Below are 24,506 nucleotides of genomic sequence, written 5' to 3'. Positions count from 1 at the left end.
ATAATAATTTTATAGAAAAGTAATACTATTTAAAGATGTGGAGGAGAGTTTCGGGGAGGGCACAACAGAAAATGTTTGAGAAGCACTGGTTTATGACAGTTTTCTAAAATTTGTGTTTGTGCTGCAGTGAAACTGGTGATCTTCACCCATGTACAAGAAAACCATACTGAGTGTTGTTGTTCAGATATAAATGTATATGGAAGCATCTTAAAAATTCAAAGTAACTGCTGTAAGTACTCAGCACTGGTATCGGAGAGTACTCCGATGCAAGTACTCGTGCATTAATGGTTTTGGAAAAAAATGGTATTGGCGCATCCCGAGTCATTCATCATTCATCTAGACTTGAAATAGGGCTGGTTCATTATGGCAAAAATGATAATTGCGATTATTTTCATTCATATAAAACTTTATTGAACAATGAACAACAATGAAATGAAAAATGTGTAAAATTTATATAATAATTTAACCTTCTTGATGTAGGTTAAATATTTATCTCTTGAAACGTTGCCACTCTGTATGGTCAGGCTTCAGAGAACTGGAGACAGGAGACAATATTTCCAGCTGTGCAGGCACTTGGCTGGGACGCAAAGATGTTCCAGAGGTTCTGATTTGTAAGCTGTGATGTCATATTCCAATATTTGAATTCATTTTTTGTGATAGCAGAAGTCCTCCTTTGATTATAAAACTTGCATATTTGAGCGCCCTTCCTGCGTCTCTGCAGCGTGATGAATGACGAGGAGCACTTGATTTTATCGCCTCCATCTCCCGTTCGGAGCAAGCGATTTTTCTGATGAATCCGCTTCCAGATAATCACTGGTTTTTGAAACATCGCCAACCAGCAGGTAGCATTGCTGTTGTGAGATGGAACGCTGGATGAGCGTCTGCTCCTCCGAGGTTCTGAATACCATGCTGCAGAGCGACGGAGTCGGTCGCTAACAGTGGCTAATCTCAGCGTCCCCCACTCCGTGTAAACAGAGGCTTGAGCTCCCTCGCTGACACCGGGCAATTTTCATCGGGACGAAGCGTGGTACAGCGTTTGGGGACATAATGAGAGAAGCTGGGGAGACGGGTGTCCGGGTGAATAATCGCTTCACGACGACTACCACGTTTTTATAATCGTAATCCCGATAAAAAATCGATTAACGGAGCAGCCCTAACTTGAATCATATATCATCATGAATGAGGCAAACTGGGCCTCAATTGCAAAACAATAGTGGGGTTTTTTTGTAGTGCGGTGTTATATTTTAAAATCTGAATGGCTGAATTAAAATCCTCAAAGTGCACTAAAAATAAAAAAGAGGTGTCAGAGTGAAGCTTCTTCTCCTTGTGAGGATCTCAAGTGTTGCGGCCGTGAAACCGGATGATCTTCACCCCGGCTGGCTGAACAGGGCGAGTGTAATTAAATGATAAAGCGTTTGCCCTCATAAGCATACCAGGCGAAGATGGTAGATTATGGGATGTATAAATGAGTCAATAATCAATGACTAATCGATTGTTAATAGAAGGGTCGGAATCGCGGCGCCACATCAAACGCAGGCGGATCACTCGGCGGGGAAGCTGTGATCTTTAATGATTATCAACAACCTTGCTTTGAACTTAAGCGGCAGCATGAATGCAAATCAAATCCAGCCTTTTATCATGTTGTTTCACATGGTAGATTCAGCGTGACTGCCAGCATGGGAGATAGCTGCAGCGGCGGCGCCGGCGCCGGCTAATTCAATCACAGACCGGACCGTGCCGAGAGGGATAGTTTACTCCAGGGTTGCAGCACTTATCTTCCACCATAAAACACCAATGTGCACTGAACACACACAAAAAAAAAATTATAAAAATACATCAATAAAAAGGCTGGCATCACTTCTCTCTCTCAGACAACCAAAAGCTGAAGGGCATTGAGAAATCACAGTGAAGAAAGGAGCCAATGAACATTAGAAAGCTTCATACGTGATTAATAATTGACTGGAGCTACTGGCTTCACTCAGACACAAGCAGCCTGTAAAGCTAAAGGTTGTAGCCTCGGAGCACTTCATACCATCTACCTTTGAATCATGGCTTGCAGACATAAGGGATAGTGGGATGCAGGGGGAATAAAGACTCCATAATTTAGTAGATGAGTTGCTCATTATTGCCCAGGCAAAGTAGAGCGGAAAACACAAATGTTTGTGAAGCAGTATTTCAATCTTTAACACAAGGTTGTTTTATAGAGTGTCTCTCCGATTGGGATAAAATTACATCATAGCATACGATAAGCTACAGCACACACTTCATACATCAGCTCATAATAAAGTACTTTCAGTCACATTAAGGCGCGATACGGTGCCGCCAGGTACAGCATGTTACTAATACTAGGTGTAAGGAAGTAGTAGTGTAGTGCATAACATTACAGTTACAACTTACTTACTTGTGACTTGCGCTGCTCCGCAAGATCACAAAGACTCAAATGAAACGCACCTTTTAATGTGTGGTTATGTTGACCTGGCATCACACAACAAAAAAAAAAAAGATTCTGCCCGGATGACTCCATCATTTGATACGTAAAAATTAGCAGAATGCTAATGCTAATGCTGCAGAATGGAGCGTCTCATGTTGACTCTCTGCTGAATTAAGTTTAGTTTAGGTCGTGACAATGTGAAACACTGAACTAACTTACATCACATCATGACTGTGGATCCGATGAGGATCCAAATCTGAGGACTGCGACTTTCATTGTGCATTGGCAGAAGGCTTGGCACACGTGTGCCATGGCATGTTTTGGCCTCAAGTACTTTCACTTTTTTGACCGATTTCCTGTATGAACTATACTTTTTTAAACTTTTTATTTCTTAGGTACCACCCCAACATTGAGTGTAATATGAAACGCTGATACACAATTTGTATATTTGTGATGTAAGAGCTAAAGGAAAGCAACGAAGCTGGGATCTGTTCAAGAATGTTGCATATATTCAATGACATTTTCAGTAAGAATGTGCGCGCAAAAATCTGATATCCACTTTCATAGTACTTCATAGTACACTCCTTTGGTTTGGCAGGATCATTTTATTGTGCCTCTTATTTTGCACAATTAGACTGAAAAAAGCAGCACACCTCCTTTAACTCTCAATCCAATTGATAAAAGAACATTTGGCCTTTTCAACCACACAATGACTTCATGAAGTTATTGAGTTGGGTTGCTGCTTTTCCATCCTCACATGCCGTTGGCGAGCGTAACCTAAAGGTATAGTTGGCGCATACTGCCTGAGACCTGCGGCCCTTTTGTAGATCCGTTTGAGACACAACAAAACTAAACAAAAAGCCAGAATCTTCTTTTACCAATTATGACAGTTTTCTATGTCGGTCTGGACTCGTCTTGAATAGAAACTCCAGCTCCACCCAGTCTGAGACAAGACAGAGTCGGGTCCCAAGACCACTTTTTTAGGGTCTCAGTCTCGTCTCAAGACCAAGACCAATCTCGAGTACAACACTAGATCAGAGCCTGCTGTCCTAACCAGGAGGCACAGAAGGAGCGGGATGGGTGACATGTACCATAAAAAACATTCGCACCGGGAGTCGAAATGATCCAGATTGCTATGTCAGCACTTCAGCTCTACCATTTATTCATGTCTACGGTCGCGACTAATAATTTAAGCCCCCTAGCTAAGTAAGCACTTAACTTCCACATGTCAGGTTAGCAAATGTTAAAAAGTAGCACGAAGTGAACTGTCGAGGTGAAATGAAGAAAGTCAAATCTATCACGGAGCTTGCGCGTTGTCCATTATTTTGCCGGCCAAGAGGAAAACGCGCGGAAATGATGGAACAGCCTGCTAATAGGATTTGGCACCAGCATCAGTTAATCGGTAGTTTGCAGTTCACAGAGTTGCTTAAGACGCCTAAAAATAATGCTGCTGAACAGCATTTATTGAGAAAACGGGCCGGATTAGAGCAGAATGACAGGGCTATTAGAATGTGTGACAAAGGCTCCAGCCCCTGAGCTGCTATCTATCATTTATAGTGTACATTTATGGGGAACTCCACCCTCCGTGCTCCTCCGGAACAGCAGCAAAGAGCCATTTCTGGAAACATCAGCACGCTGACAGGAGGAGCAGCTTGTAGTGCGTCTGCATCTATGGGCCCCCCGAGGACATTTTCCCCTCATCAGATCCTGAAGGCAAAAAGCAGTTAGAGGAGCTCGATAAATATGAAGACATTTCTCCGATGCATTGCATACAGCTAATTAGATTTGATCTGTGATCCCCTCAAGGCCTTCTACCACCAAGCGCTGCATTTAAGCGGCGCAGTAGATATCACAAGTGCGTATTAATAGATATTAATTACAGGGCAATGAAGGCAGGAATTACCTACACAAATAATCAGGCGACAGATCGAAAGAAGCTCACTGACTCCAGTGATGCACTAGCTGGGTGGATATTTAGCATTTTTATTTGGTCTCGACTACAAAAACACGAGGGTCATAAGAGTGCAGGGCTACGTTCATAGATTCCTGCAGGATAATGAGCTAATAATCGTTTTTCATTGTACGATCCCCTGATACATGGCGCTTAGATATTCAGTGAAATGGAGGAACTTGTTCCTCGGATGAGTAAAAGCTTCGCCCTGACAAGTTAAAGAGCATGCGAGTCCATAGACATTACTTGTGTTGAGTAATAAAGATCTGCCTCAAGATACAGGCGATGGAGAAGTTGTGCATGTGTTTGCGTGGCTGGATGGTGACCAGTTCTTTGGCCTTTGTCGTTATTGGTTATTTGTTCTGAACCCTCACTCAACAGTCACTCCGAGTGCTCTTGAGTCAGACACGGGAGCTACAGTTAGATACATGCTGTCATTCTAACACTGTGTTTGGCGATAACATTTCCTCAGGACCCACATTATATGCTGTGACTGTTGGGAGGGGCTGTCAAGACCTTAGAAATGAGGCGACAAGGTATAAACAAACGTTGTTGATGGGAAACCTAAGACAAAAAAAATCAAGGGAAGGTATGTATGAATAACATTACGTATTTATATACATTTTTTTATTTCATTTAAAACACGTTCCATTAAAAGATTGTCCATGTGTCTCATATTTTTAGTGTGACTCCTGGAAGGCGGCATAAATACCGTCGCGTGGCCGTCGACCCCAGGTTATTATAATAAAATAAAGAGAGAAAGAACTAAGTGTTGACCATGTCTTCACTGAATATTTTTTTAGTTCCAAAATTTGCAAATTTACTACAGACTAGGAAACGTCAAGGTTTGCTATTGCCTGCTGCAGGATGGTGACCTGCTCGAAACCTCAGGACTTTACACACTTTAAAGTGGGGGTGGAGTTGGGGCAGTGGTGCCACTCACAGAACACACCTCTGGGTGGCTAACCCAGAGAAAGTTACATACTCCAAGGGAGCGTTTAACAGAGAGCCAGAGAGTCTGACTCTGGGATTTTGGACTGTTGAAACTGAAACCTGCCGTCTGAGGAAATATGAAAATAATCTATTTATGTCTAAATATTACACATTGTTGCTTTAAAGCACAGCATCCAACCCAGTTACACTTAGCCAGCAACTCTTGACTCAAGGAAGATGTATTAGTTATTTCATTGAACACTGTTTTATTAAGTCAAGATAACTATTCGAGCCACTTAATGATTTAGCCTCCACCACCGCCGCACGCATCAGATAAAGATTCTGCCAATATGAAGATTCAGCTTCCAAATGTAGCCTTGAGACCTGACGTTGCATCGCGTAAGTGAAGGATGTAATGTGGTCTGAACGCTGACTTTATAACATTTGTGTGAGAAGGCATACTTGAAAGAAAACACCGGCGTGAATATAAAACAGCCCTGCTTACTCACTCTCCCTCTCTCACCGCTCTCAAATGTAAATTCTTTTTAAGACTCCTTAGAAGGTCGGGGTATTACATCACAACATGGATCTGCACTTCCTCCCGTCTTAGGTTAATTATCTTTGCAGACACCAGTCCTCTTTTTTTTTTTTTACCAGTTCAAGGGTACGATCTGCGAGTGTAAACACAATGATGTGCTAATTATGAAGCTGGGCAGATTACAGCGGGCCCGTCCCAGAATATAAATATAACCTAGATTCCACCGGCTGTGGAAGCGAATCGCTTCTGCCTGTGTTTTCCACCACAGTTAGACCATAGAAAGTGTGATCAGTTTAGTCTGATGAAGTCCTGGGAGCTTTCCTCTCCTGAAGTAGGTATTTCAATGAGAAGGAAGTCAAGGAGATAAAGCTTCTCCAGCTCCTTTTTTCTTTCCCATGTTCTTTTGCTCCTCAACTCATGGTGTTCCGGTGCGGTCCATGGCTACTTCACGTATGAATGGATGCCTACCTGAGGCCTTTGAGGAGTTTAAAGGACTTGGAGGTAATAAGTACTAGTGTGGACAGAGCTCAGGTACTTTAAGCGAGTGCCATGGAATTTCATTGTGATTATCAGTCAGACGATTGAGGCAAAGGCTGATGGTTTTGTTCTCATTCTGTTCTGGATTTGTGTTAACACTCAAGTTGAGTGAATTGAGTCGACACGCCAAATCAAAGGCTCGACTTAACTTGGATTTTCTACCTGAGACTTGACTTAGATTTGCATGCAATGACTCGACAACTCATTGCATTCTTCAATGTAATTGTTTTTTTTTTTCATTTTTAAATCTGCATCTGCTGTATTTTTTTTCTTTTTTTTCAATGTATGTATGATCGCAAGACGCAGGCATAACCTGCACCCACACTTCTGGAGTTGCGGTGTAGGTACCAAATTCATCTGCTTGTGGAACGTGTCCTACCTGACACAGGATGCTGACATCACATCCAGCATATACGATCAGGTTTTTAAAATTGAGACAGACAATGTTGAAATGAAGGACTTTAACAGACCCGAGACATTAATATCTGAAAGAAAAAAAAACGCAACGCAAAACAAACGTTCAGGTCGTACAGTGGCCAAAGGACTACTGGAGCTACGATGGAAGGTGGAGCTGGCACCAGTGCTTCCCAAATTGAATTGGTGACCGTCGTGAATCATGAAGAACCGATGAGAAGAGTTCAGTTTTGCGGTGTGTGTGTATGGGTGTGTGTCATCCCAACACTCTATAACATGCTGTATACAATTACTGTTTTAGTTTACTGTATTAATGAACCTCTCAGTGTGTCTGCCTCCGCCATTGGGAGCTACTCCGATACAAAAACGAATGTGCACTGCCAGAAACTACTCACCGAACATCATCATCATAAAAAAAAAAAAAGGCCATCCCTTACTCCCACCTCTAGTCCCTCACATTGGCAAGTTTTGGGTACATTAGTGATTAAATATCATTAAAATCAAGGTGCTGAACTTGCTCAACAAATGCCATCTGACAGGTAAACATTTGGTAAACAAGTACAGTGGTACCTCGGTTTTTCGAACAAAAATTTCTAGATTTTTTTGCTTTGGGTTTGGAACGAAAATCCAGAACTCAAACACCTCAGAAGAAAACCAGAAAAATCATAATGTGCGCGGACCGATCAGCTGACCCACGACGTGCTTTGTTATTGTGTATAACGCAGCCTCTTTATGCAGACGTGTCCCGTTGGTGTTTTTCCTTCATATTGAGGTGTAAAACCTTTCCTGTCTCTGCACTGGACCGTGGTAGAGTGTCACAGGGGAGGTGCTCGCTCTCCACACCTCTCCTCCAGGGTTTGATGTCCTGTTGTGGGCTGGAGCTGGGACAGGGATGAGGCGAGTCTGGGACAGAGCGTGACTTGGTTTATGACTTTGTCACAGCCAAACTGCACAGAAGCGCACATTCAGAGCTGGACACGCACCGGGCACCTCTTCACTTCTGGAGAGACGTCACTCACTCGGCAACCCCTCCCACATGCAGCGGCCACACACATAGAGGAACAGCGCACTGTTCAGACACTTTTCCATTAATTGTAATGGGAAAAATCGATTCGGATTTCCAACAAAACGCTTCTCGAACGGCCGTCTGGAACGGATTGTGGTCGAGAACCGAGGTACCACTGTATATAATTTAAAAAAAAAAAAAAAAAAAAAAACTGTGGTATTCATGTTACAGACGCAGATGTGAAACCAGTATTTCAAATCTATCCACTCTGGCAGTCGCACCGGGAGAAGCTTTGGTTCAGGTGACTGAAAAAGCCCATTTTAGAACAGATTCAACACACTTCATGTGGATAGACGCCATGATTTGTGTTCTCTCCACAATTACAGTTTCTAAACTCTTGCCTTTTTTAAGGATACTGAGAGATACTTAGAGTTGGACCTTCACTACTCTGAGATTGCTGGGCATGAGGTCCTTCCAGACGCCACCTTGTAGAGGGATTCCAGGCTTGTTTAACTGGGTGGAGGCCTGAGGGCACTTCCAGTGTGCTGTAAAGATTCTGTCCAGGTTGCACTAAGATTCTCCTGGATGGATGGATGGATATGCTGTTGCATCACTGTCCTCACGCATTTGTTGAATCTCTGATGTCAAGTTAAATTTGTGAGAATTGTTTTTCCCCTGATGAATACCGCACTGGCAATGTTTGCAATTACACTAACAGATTAAATGTTTGCGAAAAAGAACAACAGCCAGTTTAAACATGAAAACATTTGGCAACGTAATTGAACTTGAGCAGAAAAACAATTCATCAGTGTTTTTGGCCAAAACTACTCCCATAAATCAGATGCGATTTTGGACAATTTCAGTCCATAAATGTTCATTGATTGTCAGACACTACACTCACAGGAAATTGTCCCTCAGATTCCAACCAGCGTAGCATTGAATAGTCTTGTATATTTGTGCTGAATAATGCAAAATCGACATATTAACTCACTCCTGCATATAAAGCTGAGGCGGTGGCAGTGGTCACTTTTACGGACACAAACAACGTATTGAACTGACTGTAAAACTGGTCTTGTAAGCTCAAACTTGCAATGAAACACCTGCTCCGCTTGAAACAGCTTGTAGTCACGGCAGCCTAAAAATAGTGTAGCTTCATTTCTTACCTGGGGTTTTCATTAAATGCAGAATAAACTCTTATTCATGACCAGCATGTTGTGTTTTAATGATCAGTAAAAAGTCTGCTTCCAAGGTGCGGACATTGACTCATCTGGGCCAAGAAGCCTTCTCAAACTACAGCGCCATCAAGTACATAGTGATGATGTTTTGGGCACAAAGGTGAGGAAGTAACGACGGACCTGAAGTCCACGTTGAAGCTTTTCTTCGTCCGCTCTGGCGCAAATGGCAGGCGCGTGAAGGGCCGCGGGCGACCTCATCTGTCCAGTTGAAGTACTGCATTAGTGACGCTTCAAACGTTCTGCTTTTGAATACTCAATTTGTTTTTCACTTTCTTCAGAGAAAGACTTACTTAGTTAGACGTATTTAAGTAATACCCGATTTTATGTCATTTTAAAATATTTTATTTCCTTCCTTCAAATTATGCCTGTTCAATACATGATTGAATTTAACACTTAATATTTAATCATATTTGCACAGCTCCTGGAATGATCCATATACCTCACCAGGTATTTTAACTTATTATTATCACAGTTTAAGATGCTTTATTCAGTTTTGGAGGGGAAAACTACAGAGCCCTGGAAGTGACATGCATGTGATTTTTTTTTTTGGATGTGACATGCATGACTATTTTTTTTAGCCCGATATAACAGTTATCTCCAGATATTTTTTATCTGGAGATAACTGTTATCTCGTGGTAATTGGTATCTCAGGATCATTTTTATCTCAAGAAACGATTACTTCCTGTAACCACTATGTCTCCCATGGCTTCGTAACTGTTCATCAACGTTGTTATTCACAGTCTGCAAGTCAGAATATTGCCGACGGCAAAGTCTGCACGCATTTAACACTCTGATCAAGTGGCTTCTACTCTAAATAATACCACGTGGCATGCATGACTTTATTTTTTTTCTCCCAAGATAAGAGTTATCTTGAGATAATTTGTATGTCGAGATAATTTTTATCTCAGGCTAAAAAAAAAAAAGTCATGCATGTCGCTTTCAGGATTGCGTAATACATATAGCTTAGCCACATACGGTATTATATTGAGTAGAAGACACAAGATCAGAGTGTTAGAAACGCAGACAGTGACTAACAACATTGATGAACAGCTACGAAGCCATGGGAGACATAGTGGTTCCAGGAGGACGTATACAAAATACTATGCTACACATGCGCTGACATTTACAATTGTATCTTGAGATAAAAATTATCCCGAGATGATTGTTATCTCGGGCAAAAAAAAAGTAAAGTCATGCATGTCACATCCAAAAAAAATAAACACATGCATGTCACTTCCAGGGCTCCGTAGAAAACAGTTCAATTCAGAGGTAAATAAAGCTACCTCGGCCTCACTGTGTGAGAAATATATAGAGTATTATGTCAGAAAGGTTAAACAAACTGACACTCACTCAGCTATTCTAAACATATGCAGCACAATATTCAATTTTTTTGGAAACAACTTCAGAGCTATTACAGTCAAAAGTTTGTTTAATTGCAGAATATAGTGAGGGCACATTACAGCCATGTTGCTCCTATGGTACATGACTTTCCCAGGTGCTTATCAAACGAAACAGTAACACGGTAACATGTACAATAATGATGAGAAACCCAGCATACAGAAGCAGACAGAGCACTCCACCCATCACTTCCACTTAATTCAGTATTACACAATATTATAACAATAATATTAATTATGATAAGAGCAATGACAGCGTCGGATCCCTATAGAGAAGGTTTGTTCACTGTGGGGGGCAACAGGAAGAGGGGGTGCCACATAGCTCACAAACAGAAAAAAACAAACAAAAAGATTTGAACAGAAATAAAATATGAATACTTTGTACATACATGACGCGTCCACAATCACTCCCTACGTTGATGACTGGCCTTCATTCACATCCTGCTTGTGCCTTACTCCATGTATCACACGAGTGCTTTTTCATTTCACTACAAATCTTCAGTTTGTATGTTTAAAAAAAAATGCTGCTGCTTCAAAAGCTACCGCAGGATCCGGGGGCCGGACCTGTCATCAGTCACTGTTGGGCGAAGCTTCACCCCCCGGCGTATCGACACCAGCATATCTACTCCCTCGTGGGTGGCCGAAGACAGCCCACATTGATCCTGCGGATCTGAGCTTGGAAAGGGGAACTGACCTTCACCCAGAGCGTGAGCGCTGGCGGCCAACTCCCCTATCTTCTCCACCAAACTGTGGCGGTTAGCAGCCAGCAGCGGGTCCTCTTCAGCACCGTGATGAGGGTCCTGCTGGGTGTAGACACCACCTCCATTTCCTCCCCACGTTGTCTCGGGGAGGCTCTTTCTCTTAGGAGAAGCCACCACGTAGTCATTAGCAGAAGGGTCATCGCCGTAGAGAAACTCCTCGCTCCCCAGTCTATACTGTGAAGGGCTTCCGTATCCTGGAGAATCAGGCACCGTTGGGGTCTTCACTGGAACAATAGGAGGGCGGATAGGGATAGGGCCAGATGTTGAAGGTGTCCTCCTGACGCCTGTTTTGGAGGATGGCGTCCTGCGAATGGTGGCGGTCCCTGAAGTGATGGGTCCAGGGCTGCTGCCTCCAGAACCGTTTGTAGTTCCCGGGTGAGCCTTCCCTGCTGGCAGGCCAGCCGTGCTGGCTGGCCTCTTGGTCTGGATCATCCGCCTATAGCTCTGAGCGATGTTACTGTGGCGCGGGATGGTAGAGGACTTATCGAAATCTGCATGAGGGTCGCTGTCAGTGTCTCCGTTGAGAGAGTAGCACTCATAATCAGAACCTGGAGGAGAGAAGATGAAAAGTTTATCCTCTTTCAACCACTTCAAGATCTTGTCTGTCTGTCTGTCTGTCTGCATCCAGAACACATTCAATGTGAACCCAGAACTAAAGCGTTCTTTTGGTTAATTTCAGGCGAAAACTCTTATCGGTTCCTGTTGTTCCTTGAATAATATATATCCCTCAGTGGTCCCACAGTGCTGGATTCATCATCAGCAAAATGAAATGCATCATAAAAATAATGACCCCAAATGTTGCAGTACAAGCAGCATCGAATTTAAGATGAGATTAAATTGGTTCATAAAAGGTCTCAAGTTGTTTTGCAGAGGAATCCAAAACTTTAACAGGCCATCTGTCACAGCGTGTTTTCTTCCGGGACGGCACGAGTTAAACATTAAAGGAAACTCATTTCTTCTGCTTGTCCTTTCAAGAGACGTTTGATGGAGACACTTGTGCCCTGAAAGCCTAAATCTGGGCCTAATGTCCTGTTTGGCAGCAGACTGGAGACTCGACACAACACTTTAGATGATAGATGTTTGGCTGATGTATTTGGTTGCCTCACAGGCCACAGAGGGAAGGCGAAAAAGAGTTGTTGATCTCCCTGAATAGCTTTGTGTGTGCGCTGCATTATGGTACACACACACACGCACACAAAAAGTTGGACTAGAAGTATTACCTTGTGAGGGGATAGTGTCCTCGGAGCAGGATGGGGTGTTGGTCTGCGTGCTGTAGCCACTGGAGTACTGCAGAGAGTCTCTGCTGCTCTTCTGCTGCTCCATGCTCAAGCCTCGGGTCAGAACCATAGCGAGAGTGCTGGCTGCTGGAGAGAGCGGCTCGCCATGCTGAAGCGCACACACACACACACACACACAATATATCGACGTGAGGCAAGGCCTGCATAAGATTTGCATCTATTTATATATGCAGCTCACCACCTTGCAATTCCCCCTGACATTCCAGCGCATTTGAATATGGGTTCCCCAGTGAGTCCCTACCTTGGCGACCAGCGTCCCCGGCCCAAATCTGGCTCTGTGAGTGCCATCGGGTTGCATTCCTGAATATCCCTGAGGACTGGGTGGCGGCTCCAGCTCTCTCATCTTGTCCAGAGACTCCCTCCTCCGCTGCAGCGTGCCGGCCAAGGACGGATCGCAGGGGCTTGTTTTGGCCCAGTCCTGCGGCGGCAGATGCTACAATGAGACTCCCGCCGATGTACATTTGTCATTTGCCAGCTCGAAATGGCGTTGTTAACATTACAGAAGCTGCTAACTTGGCCGGTGGGTTGGTTGCATGCCAGCGCGGGAGAAAGGAAAGGTGGGTGAACTATCATCTTTGTGAAGCAAAGATCAGGAAAATATGAGCGGCAGCGGGGTGATGGTTAATCTATACAATCACTTGGCAATACAAGAAGCGACAAAATAAAAAATGCAAATGAAAACAAACCTTCCAATTGGGACCCTTTGATGTGGGTGAGGGGGTGTTGGATCCAGGGGAGTGGTTAAATGTGGGGGACGCGGGAAGTATGACAGAGAGAGGCCTGATGTTGCCAGAGTGAGAGAAAGCAGGGCGGAAGGTGCCGAAGGATGAGCATGAGCCAAACTGCGGAATGACAGAGAAGTCTGAGTCAGAGTGCTCAAAATCCACGAAAAGACCACGTCAGCCGGTACCGCAGCTGTCAAGAGGGGCCGACAGGCCTTCAAGCTATAGATAACAATGACTCAACACCGTGTGACTGATGCAGGATGGAAGGTTTGCGCCACTTCCGACCAAATAAATAAATAAACACAGGAGTAGGATGAGGAAAAGGGTGCATCTTGAAATGGTTTTAAATGGAAGACTTTTTATTTGACGTACAAAAATACTACGTTCAGGGGAATCGACATCCAGACCGGGTGGTGCAGGGCTTTGCTTCAACCTATCAAGCCCACACAGTTGAACCAATGTCAGCACCAGACTGACAAGCAACTGATAGTTCAGACACCTGACAGGTGAAGCTGTGTGTGCTTAGATGGGTGAGAGCAAGATCTACCTCGGTTTGGACACTGCTGTACCTCAATATGATGCCGCTCTGGGAAATGCAACAAGAGGTAAAAAGGGTCTGGTGATGGCGTAGTTGCTCCTCAGATCAGTGTTTAGACTGTGTTACATATGGATATGGACGCAGTCTTTCATTCCACCGGAAACCGTGTGGGGCAGTGTTGCTGTTATTACTGTAAATAGACAGCTCTATGGTGGAAATTCTCCGTCCTCCAGTCGTGGTATATTTAATGGCCTCTCTGACCACCACCTCCGTTTGGTCCTTTGTGTAAGAGGTACATTATCAATACTTCTTCCACAGTAGCCATGTTTGTCGTGGAGTGCGTCATAAACTTTTGACTCTGGACTGCGCCCCCTGGTGGATATATATATATATATATATATATATATATATACTCAGCAATACCAAGGTAAAGAGCATTGACGCACATCATTTGAAACGGACAGTACAATGGACGGTACAATTTTTGACGTATGAGGTGCAAAAATGGGCCTTTAAGTGCCAAGTTCAGCCTGCCAAGTCATTTTCTAAAGCTCGCGAGAACAATACATTTTAATCAAATTGAAAGCTAAAAAAAATTTAAAGCTACTAAAAACATTATGACAAAAAAGCGCTGTGACTTAGACTTAAGAGTTCAAGCTTTGCCCTTCGACGCGGTTGCTAACAGAGATTCAAAATGTGAAGAATTAATCTGGGAATTCCCTCAAAATTGGTGCAGGTGAAGTGAATTTGATGTAGATAGGCATTTGTGTTTTAAGAAAAACGTCCCCTGAGTCAGGAGTGAAGGACAATCTATGAAGCTAATCACATCGAGAAGTTCAAATCGGCCTAATAACAATTCAAAGTAACGCCAATATCGTGGTCCGGCTAAACAGCAGATTGCCATTTACAAACAATTCAAATCTCTGAATATCGAATGATAGCTGAAGAATGTCAGTAAAAAAAGGAGTGGATTAAAATTTGATCAATTCTAACTGAAGTCATTACGAGAAGTCTTTGTTTGTTTGGAGGGAATTAACAGAGCACCCACTGCTAGAAACATAAATTGGCATCTCTGCGTGTGTGCTGTGGGAAATGCTCGGGGAGGTAGGGGGAGCTGCATGCAGTACTAACCGCTGTGGGAGAGTTGCACTCGCTGAGAGACTGGCACGTTTCTGAAGCCTCAGATGAGGCCGAGCTGCTCGATTTCTGGGAAGGGAAGATGGAGTCAAACAGTGGAGGGAAGGAGCATATTAGGAGACAGAGAGATCGAGAACGGCCGAGGTGTGAGATGAGCGTTGCACGGGAATAGGTGAGACTTGAAGTGTTGATGAGGTTTGGGGGAAAAGGTGAAATTTCCCACTCGCACGGCCCAACTAAAGCAGCCTGTAAGATCAAGTATTCAGAGAGGAGCGTTGCATCAGACGGTGAGCTGCTGATGCGTGTTCACTTCACTGGAATCTCTTAGCACCCCTGAGAGTCCGAATAACTTTATCGCTCCAACGGGATAACAAATTCCACTCTCGCAACCCATAAGCTCTGTTGCAGCAGTGGATGCTGAACTCTGCAGAACTTTTTGGTGCCGGACTTGAATAAAAGATCTGTTTTGGTATAACGTGTAAACAAAACTGATGCTTCTACTGCTCGCCTTGAAGTGCTGGCTGAGCCCTTTCATCACCCGACTGGTTTCAGGATGTTCCCAAACCAGAGTGGAAATGGAATCATTTCACACAACTTCCTGAAACTGCACCACGTCCCTCACTGATGACAGAGACTCGCATCAGAGAGAATAATTCCGTTTTCTCGCTGAATGATGAACGTATCGTTGGTTAGCTTTGTACATGCAGCAGGTGAATCTGGCACCTACCTGGCTGGTGATGTCCGAGGGCATCGGTGATGGAGGCTTGGAGTGAGTGTTGGCATCCTGGGAGACGAAACCTGAGTCGTGGGAGGAGACACTGCTGAGTCGGTGCGCGCCAGCAGAGGGCATCTGCAGAAGACTGTTCGCACAAACAAATACGCACGTCAGTCTCCATCCAGCATTCTGATCAAGAGCATCTCTCATCTCTTATTTTGTGAAGAAATATCTTCCCCAAGTATGTAGGCTGTGCCAAAAGCCCAAATTAAATGTTGATCAGGAACGCTGAGAACATGAAAGAGGTGATGGGGGAAATCGTACGATTCTTGTTATTCCACTCTCACAGAGCATTAAATAGTAACCACTTTCATTTTTATCTCTGTGAATATTCATGTTCTTTGTTTCAATACAGTGAGGACTTACATTTTTTCCCTGAGTATTTCCATGTTGTCTTTGTCTCCCGCGACAATCGCTGGGAACATTTTAAAGGAGCACTTCACCTGCCACCTTTATTCTCAACCAAACGCTCCCACTAAATCCTGCTTCCCAAGGGGAAGGATTACACAGCACTTGTAATTTGAATATGATTATTTCTGGGTCTGAACCCAACCTTAGTGAAGATCAATTTTAATTTTCATGCCAGAGCTTGTCTTGTGTTGAATAATAAGAAACTTAATACACACTTGTTTATCATCAAAGCACCTGAGAGAGTCAAATTTTAGCTTATTTGTTCAACCACAAAGAAATGAGGAGAGAGTAGCGTTTGGTTAGCAATGTAGTGATCCAGTAATCTTTGAACTCATTTGGTGTAAAATAGAAGCATCTGCTATCATACGTGGGTTGTAAATCACCCTCCCCATGTCCTCATTTAGCACATCTACGATGCACTAGTTCTCTCCCTCATCTCCTTCTTTCTGGTGCCTCCAGCTCTCCCACTCTCTGCCCAGCCAGACCCATGTCTCTCCTCTCCTCATGTCCAAACTAGTCTTCAAACTTCTCATCAGTCAGAGAGACCTTAGCCCTGATGCAATCCAACACTCACCTTCAAACCACCCCTGCAGCACCTCGGTTTCACTGCCCTCTTACACGTCCAACACAACCCTCACATTCTCCTCTGATGTCCCCGACATCCTGTTGCATTACCACACTTCCTCTCCAGGAACTGTCTCATAGGCTTTCTACAAAGACAGTGCAACTCATCCTGACCTTCTCCATCAGCATCCTCAAGGCAGCAAACACATATGTGGTAATCTTCTTTGTTGGCATGAAACCATACTGCAGCACACCGACGTCGACCTCTCCACTTAGCCTGGCCTCAACATCTCTTCATGGCGTGTGACTCATCCACCGGAGCTGCCACAGTTCTGAGCATGCCCATTGATCGTTCTCAGTCTCAACCCTGGTTTACCGCTGATGGACTACAAGCATTTCATGGAATTATGCAAAAATATCCATTATTATATCAATAATCGAACTTCTTTGGGAAAGAAAAACAAAAAAATATTGCACATTACATTACATTACGCACTACAAATTTGGCAAAGTGGGTAATAAGTTTTGTTTTCAACCCGCCTGCAGATCATGTCAAACTTTTCTGGCCAAAATCTGGCAACTGGCTCCAGAGAAAAGTTGGAAAGAACCCGCTGCCAGTCAGTTGGCAACAGAGTGTGTGTGGTCACAAACTCATCGGGACACTGAGCGTGTTGAATCGGCTTTGTTGCTCTACTTAATGAGTTATTCTGGCTACTTGCTTAAGTTGTCATCATGGAAATTATAGAAAATAAAAGTTGTTTTTTATAAGTTCTATTGTCTGTAATTAGAAATGACCAAATTACAAGATACTTTTCAAAAGTTTTGATAACCTTGTTTTAATATTACATTAGTGGTGATATACAGTGAGACAAAATTGATGCTTCCTTAAAGAAAGATGGACTGAACACCACCAAAATGTGACCCTCTATTCCTCATTCAATTATTCCCTGAAAGTATTTTAAAATACTGTCATTATTTCTCGACACATGTAAATACAGGAACTGGGATTTGGATAAATTTACTCTTAAAATAGAACATGATAGAAGATCAAACACATTTAGAGTCAAAATATGAATCTATGATACAGTATTTTCACACAAAAGTTGTTAATGAACACGTTGACCCGATGATAGTTTTGCAGATAAGCCTGAGCCATTCATGAATTTGTGAAGTTTTACACATCATAACAACATCACTAACCTCACGGTGGAAGAAGAACAAACACAACAGCAGTAAAAGTCATTTGGTGGTTTCAGATAGATCACCTGCACATGCTGCTCTTCCTGGAGCTGGCGCTGCTCGGCGATGAGGGAGGCGTCTGGTAGGACCAGCTGAAGTCGGAGCCTTTCAGGTCTCGGATCACCTGCAGCAACAAGCACCAACCACACAGTAAGATCATGGAGGCAGCAAACGCCAACAACATTGATTTAGTTGACACGGAAAAAGGAATACATTAGCATGAATTCCAGTTAATTACAAGCCATCACATTCATCAAGCTGTGCGGAGACGGTAATGAAGAAACAAATGAGCTTTCAACAGTCGGCTTTCTGTGTCACGAACAGGGAGTAAACAAACTAAATATTGATCTACATATATGGAGATACAGAGGTGGACTACTTTGGCCGCGGACTTCAACTACTTGGACAAGGGATCTGATCTTTGGAGAAAAAGGTTCACTGTATTTTCCCACACTGGTTTCACATACGTTACAATACCTAAATGGAGACGTCGACAAGAAATGACTTCAAAAATATTGTCCCGTAACTGTCCCCACATAACATGTTTAATATGATGGTATTGTTTCATAATGTAGCCATGGCTGTTGCATTCATGATTCGTGTTAGTCTCATACAATAAACACATAGAGCAGAGGAGTATATTACAGCACAGTGTGTAGTGTGACAACGGTGGAATTTAATATAAACAGCGCAGCACGTTACCTGCTCACTGGCAGGCGGCAGCTTGTGAGGATCTTCTGTCAACACGGTGAGGTCATCAACAATGGCCTGCAAGTGTGTGATCTCCCCCAGCATGGCAATCTCTACATTCTATCAGGACAGAAACACACCAGGATGCTGGTTAGCGCCATCTGTAGTGAAGAAAGTGGCGCCTTGTGACCGAGCGCTCACCACCACCGGCTGCAGCAAGGTGATAAAGGAGCAATAGCGCCCTCTCTCCTCCAGAAGTGCCCTGCGTACTGCCTGCTTCTCCGTCTCCTCCATCAGCAAGTACAAGTCGCTGACGTCCTGCATGGCACTGTCCAGCTGGGGGCGCAGGTTTCCCCGACCTGAGAAGGAAAGACGGAAAAGGCAAGAGAGGAAGAGAGGGAGACAAAAACTGATAAGACAAGTACACACAGTAGTGACGGGGTCAAACATGGCGATGAGTGTTTTGAGTACGTGACGTCAATGCTCTGACAAACACTGGACATCATGAGCTGAAGAGCGGGAGGAGAGTCAGTTGATGGCAGACAACTGGACTGTGAGGCAAACGGAACAAATGAGGACTTGAAGAGGAGAATGTGATGAAGAGGAAGACACTGGTTCTCTAATGTCATGGCAGTGAAAGGATGAGGTTAAAACTGTATTTTGGAACTTGCGTCTATTATAAGGCATGATAATATCATGCCTATCAAAACAAACTTATTGGGAGGCGGAACATGAAGCTCTATAATTCAGGCTACATTCCATTCTGTACCGCAACAACTGAAGCTTTCAACAGCTACAAATCACTTAAATAACTGCCTAATCCGGCTATATTTCTGCTGCCTCCCAATATGAACGTACTTATGAATATACTTTGATCACAGATCCAAATGTTAAATGAGGTTTATCTTGTAAAAATGTATATGAAAATAGTGTGATGTTAATATAAGTTGACCCTCTGGGACAAACTATGTTATTTACTTGATATAGTGAGAGCATGATTTGGTCGACAAACATACCTAGAAGCTCTATAACCCCGCAAGGTATTTGAGGGCGGATAAAAAGAAATAAACCACAAGGGAGCAGAAACAGGAAGAGGAAAGAGAGAGAAGAACAGGCAATGTTAGCAAACGGTGTGGCTTAAATTCCTGCTGCGCAAAGAGAAATTCAGGGGTTTTATTGCAAGCAGTTTGGCAGGGGAGGAGAAAAGGGTGCACATGTGAGCCCAGTCTGATCAGAAGATGTCATCCCTGAGGGCTACAGTGTCACCCTGGACTGGAGCTGTAAACGCTTGCAGTTGAAGTTGTAGTGCCTGACTCTGAGCTGTAGATGTCAGTAGTCCTTGCTCAGGCTTTTGCTTGTAGAGGTTCAGATAAGACTATGAGACTCTAAACCGAGCCAGGAACATAACTTTGAGAAGAACAAACAATATAGTTGGAAACTCTCAAAAGACTTCTCACCTTTTCTGGCTTTTTTCTGAAGTTTAATGGTGTCTAATGATTTTCTTTTGATTTCCTGGCGAGATCGCTTGTATTCTGTGGACGAAGAGAGAGAAGTTATCTCACAGCTGCGCCACAAGAACTTGTGATTCTCCAGTCCTTCACCTTTGGCGTGGTCTTTATCCAGCTGATTAGCTGTCTTCTTCCACTCCTCTATTTTGTCTTGAAGCGGTGTCACCAGTCCTTCCATGAGAACGCTGCAGTCACAGATAGAAAAACAAATTACTTTATCCCACTCCAAGGCAATGAGGAGAGGTCAACAGCGATGGGATGGAACACAAAAAAATCCCCCTAATGGACAGAAAATTGCGATGAGGGGGGAGGGAAAGGTAACACTTACTTGGTAAAGTGGCGTAATTTGGTCTCGATGCTGCGGTGCCTCATGCACATCCGTGTCAGCGCCGAGCCGATGTCCCTGGTGGCACCTTGAAAAGAAGACAAAACTGTCAACAAAGCTCAGGAAGCTTGTAATCTGTGAGCAGCCGCTCAACAAGGACACCAGTTATCGATTTCATTCTTTCATTTCCAAAACACATGGCTTCACCAAGGCGCTTCTCGCTCCCCAGCCATGTCATTCTCCCACGTCTGAACTGAAAGGCAGCTACCTTTAAAAGAAACGAAACTATGATCACATTTCTAACTGTCTAAAGCCAAGCCTGTCTCATCCAAGATTGCGTGCTGGATTCTGGGTGCAAATAACAGCTTGTCTTACTGTACTTTTCCTCTTTGCTCAAGTGTAATTAAATGGGGTCTTAAGCTGTAAAGTCCAGGCCGACCCACTGACTCGCAGTGAGATCACAGGCTAGTGTTAATATATGTAGCAGAGCTGATCCGGCTGTAATCTGGGCCACATGCGGCTAATCTGACAGTCTCTCGCTTCTCACCGTGCACACAAAGGGCCCAACACAGTCACAGTGGGATATATACGTGAACTTTGATCCACTTGCCTGATATTATCCGAATCAAAATATTCATCCTTTTGGATCAGAGATTTAGCTTTTATTCATGTAAACGCTAAGGGATAATAATACGGTACATAAAATTGAAATTGTGTTATAATGACCCTACGTTGATAAAACAGCCAAAAAAAGAGAGGAAAAAAATACTCTTAAAGCACTGCAATCTCCAACTCAACCACTGGGTGTCGCTAACTTTATACACTTTTGCCTTCCAAAAACTGGAGGATAATTTTAAAAGCCTCAAAACATGAAACTACTGACTCCACCGGATTGTCCCACATATTCTGTTGAATAAGTAGAACAAAAAATGTCATACTTTGATCTGTGATACACAGATGTCACTCTCTCCTGTGCACAAGCTTTGCCTAACTAAAGTGCAACTTGTGTGTGCAGGCAGGTGGTGCGACTGGACAAACCCCCTGACCCATTTCAAAGTTCTCACCCCCTCTGTCCCGGAGGAAAAAGGAGGGAACCTTGTAAGGGGATATCCCTCTATTCTTCCCCGGCTGCTCTGCCTTTCCTGTTCTCTCTGTTTCCTAAACACTGCACATGCAGGTGGAACACAGGACTCTGAGCAGAACTAGAAATGGCTGCAAGCTTTCACGGCAAAAGCAAGTTTGAGATAGTCAAAAGTGATGCCGGTTTGATGTTACACACCTCCTAAACTGGCCTTCTCAAAACTTCAATTCAGAGAGTTCATTATTATGTATATTTTTTAAAGGTGAGATTTGACTTTATTAATACTCTTTCAGTGACAATAAAACAGCCTCATGTAGCATCAAAAGATTTCAGTAATAATAGTAAAAAAAAACATAACAGTAGATACAAGCTGACAAAACAAAGTTTAGTTATTATCCCCTCAAGTTCCTTTTATTCTAAATAATTAAATAAAAACAAAAAACTTTTTTTTTCTAGGACACACTTCCTGCTTTGGCTCCTAAATAAAGGCCAGAGAGTGTAGCTTCAAGATGAGTGGATAAGCAGGACAGTACTGCCTGAAGCCGCAGTGCGACTGATCATGTGTTCCAAAGCACAACAAGCAACTAAATGAAATATATTTTATATACAATAACTGTAAAGGCATTGTTTTCTTTTCTATTAACCATTGAAGGAATGATTGGCTTATTATGACATTAAATAAAAACTCATTCGTTGTCATATTTCCTGGTACACAAGAGCGCCACCTACTGAGCCGTGAAAATTAGGACTCCATTTTATGAAACCTCATCAACTCAGCACTGCTTCACGCCATTCCTTCCCCAGCATCAACCTCAATTCCAACTTAAATTCAAGTGTCAGTTTGGAAAGCAAAAATGATCCATTACATCTATTTAAAGTGAAACCTGAATTTCAGAAACTGTGATCCAAAGACTTGAAAACAGACTGTTTCGGGCCCTGCTCTGTTAACCCTGTGAACTCCCAGGAATCAGCATCAGACATCATATTTGCTCCGTATGCTGTCGACGTCACTGAACGCTTCACAAGTTCAAAGCCTGTTCACAATGTTCATGGTTCCAGAGTTTTTTAAGGGGGTCGTCACACATTTTTTAAGAGTGCATGTGGAGGTAACAGCTGTATCACACCACTCCAGCAGGATGTGATCGAGTGCACATGTGGAACTTATACGGAGTGCCTTGGCTATTTATAGACGGTGAGGTCTTGACTCTGCCGTCAGTGTTCAACTGGGCCTGAAAAGGAATAAGGAGATGGTGGAAAAATGCAGCCACACATGCGAGCCACGTGTGCAGCTGAAGACCGTTCGGTTCTGCTCCTAAAAAGTAGCCACAGCTGTGAATCAGCTCTTCAACTGTGACAGCTCAGGAGGAGTCCGACAAAGTGGGCGAGAGGGGGACTCTCATAATGGGATCAGCAGGCAGGCAGGCAGGGAGTCCTGTCCCCACCACACCTGCTGACTCCACTTCCTCTGCCTCCCATCCTCTCATCCTTCCCCTCCCACAGGAGGATCAGCTGACAGCTACATCCTGGGGAGGTCCAGAGGTTTCCTGACCAAGAGCCCTGCTGGCCCGCGGGTCTGCGCCGGATGGACGAGGGCAGGATGAGTCACCCCCCCCGACAGCGTGACCCAACACGCAGGCATCTGGAAAACACATAAACTGGAGGGTTTTCATGCTCCACAGTTCCATAAAGTCTGCACACAAAATCTATTTATTCTCCAATGAAACATTTATATTCCTTTAATTGCTGTTTTATCTTCCATCTCCCACTGTCGTGACCAGAGGCAAGAGCCTGAAATTCAATAGCTGACCCTCTTAAAAGCCATAGCAGCAGTTAAAAAACAAGCCTTCTTTCAAGTGTCTCTTAAAGGAGTGACACAAATAATAATATCGGAAAACTGTTGCCGCTGCATGACAGCTTCAAAGGAAGCCGGAAGAAATAGCACAACTCAAGTGTATGGATATGATTTGAATAACAGGGCGAATGTTAGCTTATCCGAGGTTGCAAAACATGCATTAAAAAGATGCTTAAATCCATCAGAAAACTGAGTGAAATTCTAATCTAGGGTTCACATAAGGGGCCTGGGTGTCACTGAATCGTAAATGAATTGAGTACAGGGGGTGGAAATGACACAGGAAATGGTTAAGGGAACTGACAGGTTCATGTAAGGCAATAAAAATACAAAGGTAGTATCTAAAAATACAATGACAAATCAGATTCAAGTTTTTTAAACATGAAAAGTAGATACTACTTGGGGGTGGATGAGGGTTCACGAAACAGCGTCCTTAGTTTCTGAGGCAAATTGTTGGCACTGTCTGCTGAATAATCTTTCACATCATATTTAAACCAAAAGCGCCACCTACTGAGCGCTGAAAATCAAGACACGGCCACACGGAATTTCATTCACCAATCACTTGTAGAGACATCTGCTGTGTGACGGAAAGAGGCCCAGATTTTCCTCTCTCCTTCTGAGCAACATTGAGATGCTTCCAGGACAAGCAACAGACCTGCCATCTCTAGTCCTCAGTCAACCCAGGGTCCCTCCACTAAACTGCCTCACTGGCAAGGCATCATGGAGACCTTCTTATGAGACGCCCGAGCCACCACAACTGGCTTCTCTCAATGCCTCAGATCTGAGAACCCTTTTGAGTCTCAATAGATCAACAAGAGCTTTGTCTTTTGGCTCAGCTCTTCCTTCCCCACAACAGACAAAGATACCTGTCCAGCTACTGCTACTTGACCGCCTCCACCAGGGGAAGGTGACAGTGAACCATGAATCCAGTTTAGACGTGGCGCTCATGCGAAGTATGAACCAATCACAGCACAAACAGTGTTTACCAGGAACGAACCAGCAGCTCAAAAAACTGGTCAGGAGGTAGAAAACTGATTTTGCAGACCGGCAACATGATTTTGCTCTCAGCGGACGCACGTGCAAGAAAGTCTCGGAGGGTGATGTTACGCAACAGTCATATATCTTAGGACAGGGATCAGACAGTCAGGAGCAGCTGAAGGACA

At 43.7% G+C, this 24,506-nt stretch overlaps 1 protein-coding gene across 3 annotated transcripts in view; it reads right to left on the bottom strand.

Moving 5' to 3' along the window:
* Positions 1-10,291: 10,291 nt before the first annotated feature.
* The window catches only part of mtss1la (MTSS I-BAR domain containing 2a), a 36,049-nt gene continuing 21,834 nt past the window's right edge, over positions 10,292-24,506 (bottom strand). Inside the window, exons 4-15 of one of the 3 annotated variants that reach the window (XM_053886368.1) lie at positions 20,417-20,501; positions 20,182-20,273; positions 20,038-20,112; positions 18,782-18,939; positions 18,593-18,700; positions 17,917-18,014; positions 15,629-15,761; positions 14,896-14,970; positions 13,188-13,343; positions 12,743-12,919; positions 12,424-12,589; positions 10,292-11,751 (exon numbers count right to left, since the gene is read on the bottom strand). In XM_053886368.1, coding sequence (XP_053742343.1) covers positions 10,982-11,751; positions 12,424-12,589; positions 12,743-12,919; positions 13,188-13,343; positions 14,896-14,970; positions 15,629-15,761; positions 17,917-18,014; positions 18,593-18,700; positions 18,782-18,939; positions 20,038-20,112; positions 20,182-20,273; positions 20,417-20,501 — 2,093 coding nt within the window. In that variant the 3' untranslated portion in view covers positions 10,292-10,981. The remainder of the gene's footprint in view (positions 11,752-12,423; positions 12,590-12,742; positions 12,920-13,187; positions 13,344-14,895; positions 14,971-15,628; positions 15,762-17,916; positions 18,015-18,592; positions 18,701-18,781; positions 18,940-20,037; positions 20,113-20,181; positions 20,274-20,416; positions 20,502-24,506) is intronic. The other 2 variants (XM_053886369.1, XM_053886370.1) reach the window with 2 other exon arrangements.

Source organism: Synchiropus splendidus, chromosome 14 (assembly GCF_027744825.2).
Source record: "Synchiropus splendidus isolate RoL2022-P1 chromosome 14, RoL_Sspl_1.0, whole genome shotgun sequence".
Classification (NCBI taxonomy): domain Eukaryota; kingdom Metazoa; phylum Chordata; class Actinopteri; order Syngnathiformes; family Callionymidae; genus Synchiropus; species Synchiropus splendidus.
The sequence above is the reverse complement of the archived record's forward strand: the minus strand, read 5'-3'. Positions and strand labels throughout refer to the sequence as shown.